Genomic DNA, 16,683 nt, shown 5'->3' on the forward strand with positions numbered 1-16,683 from the left:
AGTGATACACACCTTAAACATGCAGTTGATAAATATATATTTACCACTTCTTTCTAAAATATAAAACAAGGCCCATTTCTCAGTATGAGCCACTGGTTGGAATTTACCTAATGTCTGCCCAGAAGTCTTTGTCTGTAATGGTCAGTTTCAGGTTTTCTAAAGTGTAGTAAAAAATAGTTTCAAAGCTGTCTGAATGCAGAGCCCTTCTAGATCGTGAGGGTTTTTCCTTCTTAGTCTATACTTAGAAGTCATCAGTTAGCTCAACATTTAATTAAACTATACTGACAATAATCGATATAGCTGGGGTGACAGATTCGAGGCCAAGCACCATTGACCCATGGTGCATGTGAAAAACAGAGTTCAGCTTGGGCGGTGGGTTTCTTAGCTCTGCTGGGGAGCAGTTTGCACCAACAGCCAGCACTTAGCATCCGTCAGAGTGGCAGGTAGGGAACTTGCGAGCGCCTGTTCATCGTGGTGGTGGTTGTTAAATGGGGCTGCTTATGACGTTTCTGTTCTGTCTCACTCTGCCTGCTCGGTCTCTCAGGCCCTGGAGCCCTGTGAATACTGAAGAGCTCTTTCACTTTGTGGGTCATGTAAGGCACATGTCTTCAGTTTCTCAGGGTGTGACGTCCTTGCCCCTTATGTGGCTTTGTATATATTTATAAACTTAAAATTGACATTATTAAAAAAAATGTAAACATTCTTAAACTTACAGAAAAGTTGCAAGTACAGCAAAACCTTTTTCCCTGAACCACTTGAGAGTAAGTTGCTGACCTGATACCGTTCCAGCTTCGAGCCCTTGAGTGTGTGTTTCTCACCTGCGAGGACATCTGCAGTTCACCAGTCAGAACAAGGACGTCACTATAATACACTACTGCTGTCTGGTCCTCAGGTCCCAGTCAGGTTTTGCTGATGTCTCCATAATGTCCTTAGAGAGGTATAATTTTTAAAAATCATCTCTCTGAGTTGCAACAGGAGTTCTAACCAACTCCACCTTTTCTTAATCCATTTAAAATACTGGTTTATTCCATTAGTGCCTTGGTCAACTAGCTCTTTTTAAAAAGACAGTCTCAGGTAACTGAGAATAGTTTCTGTGTAAAGTCCTTTGAAATAGAATATATAAAAAAGAATTCTAACTTGTTTTATTAAGTATTTATTGAGCTTCTGTTATGTTTCAGACTCATAGCCACAGAATCACAGTGATGTGTCCTTAATCTTGTTTGTTTTCTTTCTTTTTTTTTTTTTTTTTTTTTACAGAGACAGAGAGAGAGTCAGAGAGTAGGATAGACAGGGACAGACAGACAGGAATGGAGTGATGAGAAGCATCAATCATCAGTTTTTTGTTGCATTTTGCGACACCATAGTTGTTCATTGATTACTTTCTCATCTGTGCCTTGACCGTGGGCCTTTAGCAGACCAAGTAACCCCTTGCTGGAGCCAGGAACCTTGGGTCCAAGCTGGTGAGCCTTGCTCAAACCAGATGAGCCCGTGCTCAAGCTGGCGACCTCAGGGTCTCGAACCTGGGTCCTCTGCATCCCAGTCTGACACTATTCACTGTGCCACCGCCTGGTCAGGCTGTTTTCTTTCTTGATATTAAAAACATCACCCTCTGTTTTATAGTAGTAATGAAATCGTGACTGTGCTTAGACCAAAATGTAAAAAAGGGGAACAGTAAAATCATATGACACTTTATTTATATACTATGAACTCCAGGTTTTATTTTAAATAATAGCTTCTCTTTAATCTATGAAGATAAAAGAGTGGTTATAGGGAATAAGGTAAAGGAAGAGCATTTCCTGAGAAACTTTATTTTGTACCTTCATTATTTATTTATAAAGGAGTTCAGACTAAGATATGGATTTAAACTCTTTTGTTTTAATAAATACTCCCAAGAAGCAGTGAGCCAAATAGTACCACACAGCTCTGGGGCACAGCTGTGAGCGTGTCTGTGCTGATACATAATTGTGTCCGATATCCCTGGTGTCTTTCACATCAAATGCTCCAAAACGGGTCCTTTCGGGTGGGGGTTACGGTCTGCGTGAGTCACAGTGCTTTTCTGGGTTATACTTTCTAGGGCTTCCGCACATAGGGATTGGCCGGATGTTCCTAGACAAGTAGCTTGTCTCAGGCGGGGCCAGGGCTGCCTCATGGCTTGGCACCTTGCTTGGTATTCACACTGGGCTTTACGATGAGTTCTTGCTTTTGGCAGGCCCTCCGTGTGAGTCATGCACTGGTCCCTGCATCGCCGGGCCTTCACAGCCTGCTCTGAGAGCCACTGTGCTGGGCTCCTAGAGGTGAGAGACAGGCCTTTTCTCTGAGGGGCTGCAGCCTAGGAAACAGGGAAACAGGAGCTGGCTGTCTGCTGTGGTTGAATTTGCATGTGTGGAGGAGACACTATGGGTGCAGATCTAACAGAAGGCCTCTTAGAGGATGCTGTACTGTCTTCATTTTCATGAAACAGACTTGGGTGATAGGGGAGGGTAAGGATGGAAGAACGTCTGAGTAATAACAAATATTTCCTTAAAAGGGAGGATATTTATAAAAAATTTAAAGAAAAAAGAAATGAGTTAGGGAAAGAGGTTAAATAAAGCTAAATCCTATCTACAATAATAGAAAATCAATGGATAATGTTTAGAATTGATGTCTCAAGAGACAGCTATAAGGCATATTATTTAGCTATCTGATATAAATAGCTTACAGTTGAAAGTGCTGTTCTTGGAAAACAGATCAGGTTGAATGAAAGTAAAAAGAGGAGACTTCTGTTTTTTTTTCATAAGTCTTGTATCAGTATTTGACATCTTTAGTTATGTATTTATCCCATGAATACAAATAAAACACAATTTTTAAAAAGAAAAAAAGAAAAGGCAGGATCTGGTCGTAGTCTAGCTTGACATCTGTCACCCTGTTGGTCGCCAGTGTTGACTTGTGTACTAGCTTGTTGTGGAGATTTCCTTTCTTAATTCCCTGATCTGTGTGCATTCTTCATCCCATGCGATGGTCCCAGCGACTCGGTGCTTTTTGTTGAAGAGGGTTAAGGCAGGTATCCTTAGAGCAGGGGTCCCCAAACTACGGCCTGCGGGCCACATGCGGCCCCCTGAGTCCATTTATCCGGCCCCCACCACACTTCTAGAAGGGGCACCTCTTTCATTGGTGGTCAGTGAGAGATGCATCCTGTGCTCCTGGAGTACTGTATATGGCGGCACCGCAAAGCGCGGCATCGCTCATGTACAGTACTACTTCTGATGACGCGGGACGTACGCGTCACAGCTCCAGAAGCATGTCATATTACTTGTTACGGCTAGCAGTGACAAATATGGAACCGACATTGACCATCTCATTAGCCAAAAGCAGGCCCATAGTTCCCATTGAAATACTAGTCAGTTTGTTGATTTAAATTTACTTGTTCTTTATTTTAAATATTGTATTTGTTCCCATTTTGTTTTTTTACTTTAAAATAAGATATGTGCAGTGTGCATAGGGATTTGTTCATAGTTTTTTTATAGTCTGGCCCTCCAACGGTCTGAGGAACAGTGAACTGGCCCCCTGTGTTAAAAGTTTGGGGACCCCTGCCTTAGAGGATGTGAGTAACGGAAAAGTGCACTGGGAGCCGGCTGGGGGCTGGGGGCTGGGGGCTGGGGGCTGGGCTCCGGGCTCCAGGCTCAGTGTTTCCACTCACTAGCTGTGACCTTGGGCAGGTCACTTAACCTGTATGAGGCAGGTTCTTCAAGTGTCAAGTGAGTGCGGATTCCACCTTGGCTGCCCCACAGGGTTGGTGTGGGGTCAGGTGAGACCGTGCATCATCTGTTATAGTTCACGGAGTGCTCTAATGTATGCGAACAGTCTTCCTTTTGTTCTTATGTTGTTTTTATAAACAAACTTTTTAATTAACTTCCTTCTTTAAAATGCGTTTAGATGTATGCCATTTGATGTATGTAACACAGGTCAAACTAAGCAGGTATCTAATTGTACAAATTCTTTTCTCTCTACCCTGCATTCTCTGTTATATGAAAATAATTGATATTAAGAAAAAAAACATTTTTAGGATCTAATTTCTGTTTCACCATTTAGAAAAATTATTATTCGTGAGATTTCTTTAAGTGATATTCTTTAGTTTGCCTTCAGTTGAACAAGGAATTATGGACTGATTTTTCAACTTCGTCTTCATAGGATCTTTAATGACTTGCTGCTGTGGGAACCAACAGCTCCTTCACCAGTTGAGACGTTTGAGAATATTTCATACGGGATCGGGCTTTCAGTCGCCAGTCAGCTGATCAGCACCTTCAACAAAGATAGCTGTAGTCCATTTAAATCTGCAGTTCACTATGGTAATATGTTCTAAATGGGCGCTGATGCCACGCCTGGTTTTTCAATGGAGTAGTAACCTTTTTAGTTAATGGATTTAAAAATGTTTCTTGGATGTTTTTCATTTATATCTTATGTCTTTTAGTAATTTATATTTCTCCATTTTTGTCTGTATGTTGAGAATATGGTTATTAATTAAATGTTATCTTTATAGTGATAGTATATACATTGTCTGAAGTTCAGTAGTATATTGGAAAACATAGCAAGTATATTTTTATTATCATACCAGATTCTTTATAAAAGTAAACAGATTGTAAAATAAATAATCATGTGATAATGATTGTGTTGTTATTTTTTTTAATAAGCTGTCAGAACCATGTAATTGTGACATTTATTTCTCATAGAGGAGGAAAGTGGATCTGAGGAGGAGACTTTGCAGTATTTTTCTACTCTTGATCCCAACTATCGTTCCCGTAGGAAAAAAAAACTCGACTCTCAGAACAAGAACTCGCAGAGTTTTCTCTCAGTCCTTCTGAATATCAACCATGGAGTAATGGCAGTGTTTACAGATGTCAAGGTAAGGATTTATGAATCCCAAAGAGTTTCTTCCCGTGCCCCATCTTATTTTAAACCCACCATGATTACCACACCCAGTGACTGAGGGAGTTTGAAGTTGCTCTGGTGGCTGAAGGTCAGTTTCCTGAGACGCCACGGCGACAGCAACTTTGGTGGTCTACCTTCTGTTGCAGGTCAGAAGACAAACATTATATACACCTTCTTTTGGAAAATGTGCTGGCTCCGCTCCTGAGACGATAGATAACTAGTAGTCTGTCCATTGTAAAGGAGGACGGAGCACGGTTGCTTCGACAGAAGAGGCCTGATGTAATTGTTCCGTTTCTAACACCACCATGTTGGGTGGGTCATGAGTCAGACCATTTGGCTACAACATGAGAGACTCTGTCCCAGGGTTTCTACATTTAAGTAATGACATCTATGTTTTCTGATCTTTCTGTTAGCAAGATAATGGAGAGCTGCTGGAAAACAAGCATGGTGAATTCTGGTTAGAGTTCAATGGCGGTTCGTTATTTTGCGTGACAAAATATGAAGGTTTTGATGACAAGCACTACATCTGCCTTCATTCCAGTGCCTTCAGTCTGTACCACAAAGGTAGGACAGCTGTTAGATATGTGTGCTTAGTTCACTTCTGCTTAGACTTGTCTGAATTTTGTTTAATAAAGAAAATCTACTGAGAACAGAACTCTGATATTAGAAATAATCTGCTGTGGGATGTTCTGATTCCACTGGCAAAATTATACTATGACTTGACTGTTCTTTGTTTGCAATATGATATAATTCACGTCTCATGTACAGTTCATCCATTTAAAGTGTACATTCAGTAGTTTTTAGTATGTCACAGAGTTGCATAACTACTATCATCATCAACTTTAGAACATTTGCATCACCCCCAGAAGAAACTCTGTACCCTTTAGGTAGAACCTCCCAAAGCTCTCCCCACCCCTCAGCCCTAAGCAGCTACTAATCCACTTCCTGTCTCTAAGGATGTAGTATTCCTGGTGTTTCCCGTGAATCAAATTACACAGTATGTGACCTTTTGCGTCTGGCATGTTTCCAAGGTTTATCAAAGTATATGAGTATTTCATTCCTTTTTATTGCCAATACTATTCTACTTTATGGGTATACCATACAATATCTATTGATCATTTGATGGGATTTTACAGTCTTTATTCTCAAGCAATATTTCCTTTCGGTAACAGATACAGAATTTGCCATTCTTTGAGCACATTTCCTGTGTTACCTTGGGAATAGACACGAGATACTTGCACATTCTTAATGTTTACCAGATTTCGCTATGTAAATTTAAGTATCCTAGCATTGTCGATCTTAATTTTTTTAAGTTGGGTACTGCAGTCATACCAAGAGAGGGATGGCTTCTTAATGCCAAGTTGGTTCTTGCCCATTTTGCCTCCAGAATCATGTTGTATTCAGTGGAAGTACGTGGGTTTTTTTTCACTTATAGAAGTCTGTGAACTAATGTCAAGTAATCATTTTGTTATATTTTCACCTCAATGTGCTTATAGGCATAGTGGATGGAGTGGTTCTTCCTACAGAAATACGACTGCCCAGTTCAACCCGCCCACACTGGTTGGAACCTACTATTTATTCCTCTGAAGAAAATGGCCTCAGCAGAGCTTCCTCCGATGGTGTTGGAGGAGACACTTTGAATATGCTCTCTGTTGCAGTTAAAATATTGTCTGATAAATCAGAATCCAATACAAAGGTATTTTAAACTTTTGTACTATTAAGTACTTGCTATTGATTTGATTACTAGCTAAAATGATTGCATGAAAGGCAGCGCCTTTATTTTGGTAGGACAGCTGTAGGTTTTGTTGGAGGGATGTGCGGGTGACAGGTGTGGTCCTCTGTGTTGCTCTGTGCAGGAGTTGCTCATCGCCGTGGGACTGAAGGGAGCCACCCTGCAGCACCGAGTGCTCCCGTCGGGGCTCAGCTGGCACGAGCAGGTAAGAGAGCTGCGTGTGCGTCATGGTCTCTTGGGTTTATATTGACATACACATGCTGAAAGTCCACTAGTTACATATGTTCAGCTCAGTAAATGATCATGAAGTAAACGCTCCTTACAACCACCTTTTAGATTACGAAATAGAACATTGTTAGCACTGCAGCATGTGATTGATTTTTTTACCTTAAAGTTCGGTCCCAACCATCCTGTAGACATAGTTACCCTTTACGTGATTAAAGGGAAGGGGGTCTGTGTCCCAGGACCTGCGGGGTGCCTGGCATAGTGGAGCGGTCAGTGGTGTGCCGACTTGCCCTGATAGCCATCTGTTCTTTAAGTGCCATGTCAGAATTATTCTCTGGGCCATTACCGTGGTTTGAGGCATTTATAAGAATTTCTGTAATTCATTTCCAGTTTAATAACTGTATCTAGTTAATGAAATACTGTTGATTATTTTTCAGAGGAAACTTTGGGTGTGAAGTTAACTCTTCTTTATGGGAGGATGAAAATAGCCTGCCGATTCCTGTTTGTTTTCTCAGCAAGGGGAACGTTTTCTGTGCCGGGAAGATAGCAAATTATTTTAAACTTGAATGTTCCCAGAAGGCTTTGTTCATAAAAGCATTTAGGAAACAGGAGCTATTCTGTCTGTAAAAACACGAGGAGATATTCTTTAGCATTATCAGTATCTACAGCTGTCTCTTTGTGCCTGTAAAGCAGGGGCGAAGAAGTGGTTAGCGTGAATGCGGGGCTGGCTCTAAGGGGGAGATGCAGCCTGTGCTTGGTGTCTGCTCAGATTAGAGATATGTGAGAACAGACGTTGGGGAGAGGGACTGGTTTTCAGACCGAGCTCTAAGTATAAACGAAAGGTAAAGAACTTCTCCTAACAATGGATTATTTAAAAAATTATTTAAAACCAGATGGATAGTTTTAAGCAATCTTTAGGAAAAACAATTTTTTTTTCAAGAATGGTTCCAAGGAAAGTATGTTATACATACTTTGTTAGGTTCATAAACTAGGACTTCTCTAAGGTCTCTGTAGCCTTGCAGTTGTTGGGTGAGCCTTTTATTTCACATTCTAGTCTTGTAAATACCTTTTTTTTTTTTTTTTTTGTATTTTTCCGAAGCTGGAAACAGGGAGGCAGTCAGACAGACTCCCGCATGTGCCCGATCGGATTCCACCCGGCACGCCCACCAGGGGGCGATGCTCTGCCCATCCGGGGCGTTGCTCTGTTGCAACCAGAGCCACTCTAGCGCCTGAGGCAGAGGCCAAGGAGCCATCCCCAGCGCCCGGGTCATCTCTGCTCCAATGGAGCCTTGGCTGCGGGAGAGGAAGAGAGAGAGACAGAGAGGAAGGAGGTGGGGGGTGGAGAAGCAGATGGGTGCTTCTCCTGTGTGCCCTGGCCGGGAATTGAACCCAGGACTTCTGCATGTCAGGCCGGCGCTCTACCACTGAGCCAACCGGCCAGGGCCGTAAATACTTTTTGAAATGAATTTCTTCAAAATGATTATTTCCTTTTAGAGTTACTGTCTTCCCATACATGGTTGTTTTTTGTGTAAGATATTTTGTTTTACATTGGTATTAATGATGTCATATCACAACTTTTTTTTCTTCTAAAGCAGGGCATTTTATATGTTTTATGATTATAGATTTTATACTTCTTAAATATTGCTGATGAACCTGTTCTGGGGTATAACCCTCCAACTTCATTTACAACATTTCACGTTCATCTCTGGAGCTGTGCACTGGATTATAGGTGAGTTCACAGATAACACAAAATACAATTTTACTGTTTAAAGTATGCATTAAGTCTTGGAAAAATACATGATTTGTTAGTGTTAAGGTTCAGAATGCTCTTTAAAAGGAGTTTCTGTTGTTGCAGCATTCTGACGCTCTGATGTTTCTTCTTGGTGTTAGGCCTCTTTACCTGCCAATTCGATCGCTTCTTACGGTTGAAACATTCAGCGTTTCAAGTAGTGTCGCCTTGGACAAGTCATCCTCTACCCTCAGGTACCTGTGCGAACCCCACTGTTGCTCCTGCAGCTGCTCAGGAATCAGACCGACGGCTTCATCCAGACCGTCGGGTCAAATTTTCAGTCTTTTGTTAAAGTCAGCGTTCTTTGACTACCAGCCATGTCCTTTTATCCCAGTTTTCAGTTTCTCTTTCTCATGTGATTCGTCCCGTCTGTTCCATTCATGACTGCTTTTTAGTTTTAGGGAGGAATCAATTCTTGAGATTGTGAGTTTACATTTTTAAAATAAATACATAAACTTCCATAATATCTGGTACACTTTAGTTTTAATATTTAAACCTTATGAATTTGGACATCAATTAAAAAAATAACTGCTGACAATTTAGAATTAATTTAAGCAGCTGCCTTTGTCTTATTCTTTACATAGTTTAAATATTCCGGTAGTCCTAAGTGCCGAGTTTTAAAAAAATGTTACATGATATAAGTTAGAAAGCTGCATGTGACTTTGATAATATTATCTCAGAAACAATGATACAACTAGCTAAGTATATAGTGATCAAATGGCATTTATTCGAGGCTAGATTTTCAGAGGTTGATTTTCTCTTCTTTCTCAGAATTATCCTGGATGAAGCTGCTTTGCATCTGTCTGACAAGTGTAATACTGTCACTATAAATCTGAATAGAGGTAAGAGTTAAAGACCAAAATCTGGACTAGATGAATGCTTTTTTATTTATTTGTGTGTGTGAGAGAATATTTTAAAGCATTTAGCCCTGGAATAATGCCAATGAACCAGGATTTTATTAAATATCAGTTTGAAGTTGTAATATCCTGTAGTGCAGTGGTCGTCAAATTCATTATCCAACAGAGCCAAATATCAACAGCACGATGATTGAAATTTCTTTTGAGAGCCAATTTTTTTTTTTTTTTTTTTGTATTTTTCTGAAGCTGGAAATGGGGAGAGACAGTCAGACAGACTCCCGCATGCGCCCGACCGGGATCCACCTGGCACGCCCACCAGGGGCGATGCTCTGCCCACCAGGGGGCGATGCTCTGCCCCTCCGGGGCGTCGCTCTGCCGCGACCAGAGCCATTCTAGCGCCTGGGGCAGAGGCCACAGAGCCATCCCCAGCGCCCGGGCCATCTTTGCTCCAATGGAGCCTTGGCTGCGGGAGGGGAAGAGAGAGACAGAGAGGAAGGAGGGGGGGTGGAGAAGCAAATGGGCGCTTCTCCTGTGTGCCCTGGCCGGGAATCGAACCCGGGTCCCCCGCACGCCAGGCCGACGCTCTACTGCTGAGCCAACCGGCCAGGGCCGAGAGCCAAATTTTTTAAACTTAAACTATGTAGGTAGGTATGTATGTTCCTTATCGAGGTAGTGCCCGCATGTGGTATTTTGTGGAAGAGCCACACTCAAGGGGCCAAAGAGCAGCATGTGGCTCATGAGCTGCAGTTTGCTAACCAGGACTTTAGTGCATCAAATTATATATACTCTATTTAACGTAAGGCAAACTTTGTTTCTAACTAAAAAATAATTTGTAGGATTTTTTAGGATGAAACTGTATTTCTGTTGCATTATAAATATTTGAAGCACAAGCTGTCATGAAGTGTAGAGGTGCTAGTTTTGTTAGGGGTTGGACAGCAGTTTTTGAAAGCTATACTCAAACATTTTATTAATTTTTATAATTTTAGATTATGTCCGTGTGATGGATATGGGGCTTTTGGAATTAACCATAACTGCAGTGAAGTCTGATTCTGATGGAGAGCAAGTAAGTTATTAAAATAAATGGAAATGTTTAGTTTTCATTTTATTTTTTATAGGAGAAACTAAAAAAATACTGGCTTTTATTGTAAAATTATTTTTCCACTTACCTAAGTTTGGTCAAAAATAGATAAAATATTTAAAAATTAAGATTGAGTTGTTATAAATACACACCTCCTGTGACAAAACAGTCGTATTTTATTGAACTTTCTGTCCTCCTCTTCTCCTGTGTCGTGTCCAGACAGACTCGCGCTTTGAGTTGCACTGCTCCAGCGACACCGTCCACATCAGGACGTGCTCAGACTCCTGTGCCGCGCTGATGAACCTCATCCAGTACATTGCCAGCTATGGGGACCTGCACGCCGCTCACAAGGTGGACACGAAGCCGGGAGCCCCACAGAGGAAGACCACGGTACAGTCGGGGGCCTCAGTCAGTGCGCCCGCTGCCCCGGCCCCATCCCCGCCGCACACATGGCATGCTGACATCAGCGAGGTCTTCAGGACCGGCAGGAGGTAGAAGAGAAGCTGCAGAGTCCTCTGTTCCTTACTGCAAGGAACTGTGTCTGGAAAGGGGATGCCAGGGCCTCCCGGGAAAACCATTCTGCTGTGTGCGAGTCTGTTTCAGGGCATTCATCTTCTCAGCCGACACCATAGTCTCTTTTAGACTTGTTATTTAATGTTCTGAGGGAAGAAGGAGCACATTTATCATGTGAGAGCTTGTTATTTACTAGTTGTGTGTAAACATGGTGTGAGAAAATAGAGGGCAGGTGTTAGTTTATGTAACACTAGCATCTGTGTTATTACCTCTGACTCGATCCTGTCTTCAGTGCACTTTCCCATAGATGAGCTTTAACACAGCGCCCTACGGAGGTTAGAGACGATGATCTGTTTCACAGATAATAAGCCGAGACTCGGAGAATTTGGTGTTTTGCCGTAGTCAGCAGAAATAGCAAAGCCCAGTGTGATTCCTGGTTTGGTATTTTCTTATGCCCCACTGTGCCGCCTCGCTGCCCTCTCTCATGTCCAGATCAAACAGTGTCCAGTCTGTTTAGCATTATTTAAGTGTTTCAGTGTGGGTTCATTCTTCTTCACACCTCCGCTGTGGACAGAAGTTTCAGTGCCCTTCGGGTGCGGAATCTCTAAGGGGCCTGACGGCCTGGCCTCGTTCCGCTCGGGGCGATCTTGCCCTTGTCTGTGTTACACTTCTGCTGTTGGTCTCTTGCCGCTCCTCTGTTCTACCTGATAACACGCTGGTTCATGGCATTCCCTCTCGACTGCGTTCTCTCTTTTTGGAAAGTCTCCAGTTTATTACAAGTTATTAAAAATCATCCCTTTCAAATTGGATGTCTCCATTTTAGAGTCATGCTCACGATTAACAAGCATGGCCTGGATTCAGTGAACCCACAGGTCACTAACCAACCTGGTGCAGCGTCAGGGCTGGGACTGAGCCCCAGGAAGCATCCCCCCCCCCCCGTCCTGAAGTTGTTCTTTCCAGGGACAGGCTGTGAGCTGCAGTGACGGTCTCAGAGCATCCAAGGCCCGTTGCGGCAGGCTTGACAGACTCTGCGGAGCGAGAGCCCGCTCCCCAGCTGGGTGGCACTTTGTCACCTTCTCCCTCTTCCGCTGTGTTGTCTCTTCAAGACCCAAGTCTCCTGTGCTGGTTTTGAGGCAGTGACACATCACCCTTATTGCCAGTAGTTGTTGGGGTGATGATACCAAAAACTGAAGATAAAAATGTAACAGCTCCTGAGCATAGTAGACAAAGTGAATATTTTTCTGTGTGTGCTGTTGTGTATTTCTGGGAGAAAATAATGTTAAATGGTTTGTATTTTAGAGCAATTTCAGTAGTTTATTCTTTTATTGAATTTATTGGGGTGACATTGGTTAATAAAATTATATAGGTTTCAATACTACATCGTCTGTACGTTGTACTGTGTTCACCACCCCAAGTCAGGCCTCCTCCTGTCACCATTTCTCCCCGTATCCTCTTCCCCCACCCCCGCCAGTTATTTTTAATTAGCTTTCTGACTGTAGGTGGATTCTGGTGTTCGGTCACCCTCACGAGGTCCAGTGCTCCCCGAAGCAGATCAGCAGATTTTACGCGATTTGATGAGCGATGCTATGGAGGAGATTGACGTGCACCGAGCCACTTCCTCTGTGAAACCGCAGTCGAACGGTAGGACAGACCTGCCTTTTCTCTGGGCGCATTGTGGCAGTCGAGGCTTACGATACTGTGTTCTTATAAACTCGTCAATCAGTAACTTATTAAAGAAAAAGCCAGTCTGAATGTAGGTGGTTATCAGTCGGCTTACTGAGTGTCTGGTAGATAAATATGTAACACTTGCCAGGGTATTGTGGGGGATGCTTTGTTGAAGACAAAGCTATGTTTTCTGGTAGCTTATAGGTTAGCAAGACAAATGGCACTGAACAGACTGAGAACAATGCAGAAGCAATAAAACAGGAAACGCGTAGAATGTGTTGTGTGCTCTGACTACTGTTCGAAAGGATCGAATCGGTGCCTTAGATGTTAGGAAAGTGCAGTGAGCTGGCTTTTAAAAGGTGAGCAGACGTAGGTGCAGAGGAGAGAGAAGGGGAGTCTGGGCAAGGTCACTCACCTGAAAGGCACAGAGAAAGGCATGTGGGAGGCCTCGTTACCGGCCGGCACAGCTCGTGCTGTAACAGAAGTTCCCTTAGTGAAAACAGTTGGACAGTAAAGTTGGATAGGCGGGGGGAAGTGGATGGGAAACATCCAAATATTTTCAAGCACGTATTGACAAATATTTTTTGTTAATTCAATAAATTTAGCTATTTCTATATGTTGTGAACTCTTAATTCTTAAAAATTATTTTATGGTCTTCTAAGACTTTAGCATTAAATGTTCATTCTAACTTAGAGTTAATTAGAACTAAGGAAGCAGATGTGAACTCTCAGCCCCCACGCACCATATCACTTTGTAAAATTAGGAGTTCACTGACTTGTGTGGGAAAGGGTAGTTAATGATTATTTACTGAGCGGCTCATATACAAGATGCTGCACTGGGCACTGGGCACCTTAAGGAGGTACAGATTCAGGGTGCTGCCATAGAAGACTTTGAAATCTAGTCTGTACCTCTTGAGGCCAAATGTCATTTTACTCATCTCGGTGTTCTCAGCCTCTTACGAGGTTGGTTTGACTGATTAGAGAAAGACTTGGTGAATCTGATATGAAATAAAATATATAAAAATTGTACATTTACAAAGAGATTTTGGATTTTGGTGCAAATGAACTCTTTTGTGAACTTCATATCAAGACGACTAACTAAGAACAGGTGTCCCGTGTGGGTGTCCAGCACCGCACGCAGTTGTCTGTCTGGCTTGGAGTCCTGCTCAGACGCTGTGTCCACCCTCCCTAAGCAGAGGTTTTCTGTAGGTTTAGGTGAGGCGCTGCTGGGACAGCCGGTTCCCCTGCATGTACAGTGTTGTCCAAGAGGTTCCTTCAGAGCTCTGAGCCCAGGGCAGAACTGTCACGCTGAAGTCCTGGCTGGCACCACACTCCGGTCAGCTGCTGCCGGATCCCCGAGCTTCTAATAACAAGGAGCTAAGAGGAGACTGTGACCTGATGAGACCATCACTCACTCTTTTCTTAGAGAACTCAGACTCACTTTTAGTCTTTTTATTAGTAGTCAGAGCATGATCGTAATAATAAAAAAAGAGATTTTGCAGGTGAAAGCACTCAACATAATGTGTCTCTGACACATGGTTAAAATGCTTACTGAGGTCTTGGTTGATGTGTCAGAATGTGCCGAGACTGAACGCTGTCATCTTTTACGTAGGCATCCTGGATGAGAAAGCTCACATTCAGGAGCCGTGCTGTTCGGACCTCTTCCTGTTCCCTGATGAGAGTGGGAATGTGTCCCAAGAGTCCGGTCCCACCTGTGCCTCATTCACCCCCCACTTGATCAGTGACGCAATGACAGGGGTGCCCACTGAGAATGATGACTTTTGCATTCTTTTTGCACCAAGAGCAACCATTCAGGTAATAAACTGATAACATAGTGGAGGCCTTTAGACAGCGTTCCTGACGGAATTGACCAAAGGCCTAAAAAGAGTCTTTAGATTTTAACTCTTTATATCAATAGTTGAGAATTACTTTGTTTTGTAATGTACTATTAATGTTTGTAATGTTTGTTACACTTTACTGTTTCTACGACACATCTCTCAAAGACTTAGAGAAGAATGCTCTCTATTTGCAAAACGGCCTTCTCAGATAACTGAACTGCAGATGTCGTGTGTAGTAAGGGGACTCTTCAGGGCGGGCTGTCTCGTGGCAGAAAGACTGCTGCAGGATTGGTTGTCCAGGACTGGGGAGAAGAAGATGTGGTTTGTGGGAAGGCTGATGGTGGTTGATATGTGTAATTTCCATGATAGAGTCATGCTCGCATTTAAAACACACGTTTTTATGCATTTAATGACTAACCAAAATGGTGAAGCGTTGGTGCTAGAGTAGAACCCCATTCAAAATGAATCACCATTTAGTGTATATATGCTTTAAACTGCCCAGTAAGTAGTAACTTAGTAGGTGAGTGTATTTATTTGACTAATTTCTGAGAAATTAAGAGAATAAAAGCAGTCACATTCATTATAAACTCATTATTAGGAACATGGTAATTTGGTCAGGATATTGAAGTCTGTTAAATTTGGAATGCAGTAATTAAGGAACTATATACATGCACATGCATATACACACAGCCACACACTCATGCACTCACACACTTGTGTGTGCATGCTCTCTCTCTCTCTCTCCATAGTCCACTCTGGTTAGTTATGTAGAATGTCTTATGTGATTATTAACGTCAGTTTGTAGTCTCCCATTTTATATATTAAAATTACTAGAAAGAATGCACAATCAAGAAATCCCTGAGCCCTGGCTGGTTGGCTCAGCGGTAGAGCATCGGCCTAGCGTGCGGAGGACCCGGGTTCGATTCCCGGCCAGGGCACACAGGAGAAGCGCCCATTTGCTTCTCCATCCCTCCCCCTCTCCTTCCTCTCTGTCTCTCTCTTCCCCTCCCGCAGCCAAGGCTCCATTGGAGCAAAGATGGCCCGGGCGCTGGGGATGGCTCTGTGGCCTCTGCCTCAGGCGCTAGAGTGGCTCTGGTCGCAACATGGCGATGCCCAGGATGGGCAGAGCATCGCCCCCTGGTGGGCAGAGCGTCGCCCCTGGTGGGCGTGCCGGGTGGATTCCGGTCGGGCGCATGCGGGAGTCTGTCTGACTGTCTCTCCCTGTTTCCAGCTTCAGAAAAATGAAAGAAAAAAAAAAAAGAAAGAAATCCCTGAGACATGCAGCATAATCAGTGGTTTTTACTGAGATGAGATAGTATGTGTTCCCTGTTTCTCTCTTTTAGGAGAAGGAGGAAGAACCAGTTGTAAAAATAATGGTCGACGATGCAATTGTGATAAGAGAGAATTACTTCAGTCTGCCCATGAAGAAGACAGACACGAGCAGAGCCCCGCTGCACTTTCCCGCACCTGTGGTGCGGTACGTCGTGAAAGAGGTCTCTCTGGTTTGGCATCTTTATGGAGGAAAGGACTTTGGAACGGCCCCTCCTACTTCTCCTGCCAAGAGCTGCATGTAAGTTCAATTAACTTCTATTAATACATAAGTTTATTTGGCAGATCAATATAGTCTTTTTGTAGAAAAATACATAGTATTTATTGTTTTGTGAATAGTTAACAGGTAGTGTTAAAATCTATAATTTAAGTATTACTCTTTAAATGTTAGTGTTAAAAGAGTTTTCCGTTTTGGAAACTTTTGCGGTGTTTGTATTTTTACTAAAATGTGGTAACTTAAGTGATTTCCATTCAACAAAATTTTTTGGGTACCTAGCATTTTTCAGAGCTGTGTTAGAGAGAGGCACATTGACCAAAATGACTATGACCAGGGCCCTGTCCTGGTTCGAAAGGGAGAGATAGCGCATGAGCCAAGGAGGGCAGTGCCGTGTGTGCATGCCGTGTGTGCATGCTGTGTGTGCATGCCGTGTGTGTATGCTGTGTGTGTGTCAGGAGGCCGGGAACACACTGCCCCGAACCTCAGCACCAGCTGGGAACCAGGCGGAGTCAGCGCTCCTGAAGTGCTTGTTAGTG

General features: G+C 43.0%; 1 protein-coding gene across 1 annotated transcript in view; it reads left to right on the forward strand.

Annotated features, from left to right (window-relative positions):
* Positions 1–16,683, forward strand: part of ATG2B (autophagy related 2B) — a 69,431-nt gene that overhangs the window by 30,060 nt on the left and 22,688 nt on the right. The window contains exons 19-31 of the mRNA XM_066344390.1: positions 4,168–4,325; positions 4,707–4,879; positions 5,319–5,469; positions 6,402–6,601; positions 6,762–6,842; positions 8,485–8,591; positions 8,753–8,845; positions 9,423–9,493; positions 10,495–10,571; positions 10,806–10,976; positions 12,599–12,740; positions 14,376–14,578; positions 15,945–16,171. Coding sequence (XP_066200487.1) covers positions 4,168–4,325; positions 4,707–4,879; positions 5,319–5,469; positions 6,402–6,601; positions 6,762–6,842; positions 8,485–8,591; positions 8,753–8,845; positions 9,423–9,493; positions 10,495–10,571; positions 10,806–10,976; positions 12,599–12,740; positions 14,376–14,578; positions 15,945–16,171 — 1,854 coding nt within the window. The remainder of the gene's footprint in view (positions 1–4,167; positions 4,326–4,706; positions 4,880–5,318; positions 5,470–6,401; positions 6,602–6,761; positions 6,843–8,484; positions 8,592–8,752; positions 8,846–9,422; positions 9,494–10,494; positions 10,572–10,805; positions 10,977–12,598; positions 12,741–14,375; positions 14,579–15,944; positions 16,172–16,683) is intronic.

Source organism: Saccopteryx leptura, chromosome 6, assembly GCF_036850995.1.
Source record: "Saccopteryx leptura isolate mSacLep1 chromosome 6, mSacLep1_pri_phased_curated, whole genome shotgun sequence".
NCBI lineage: Eukaryota > Metazoa > Chordata > Mammalia > Chiroptera > Emballonuridae > Saccopteryx > Saccopteryx leptura.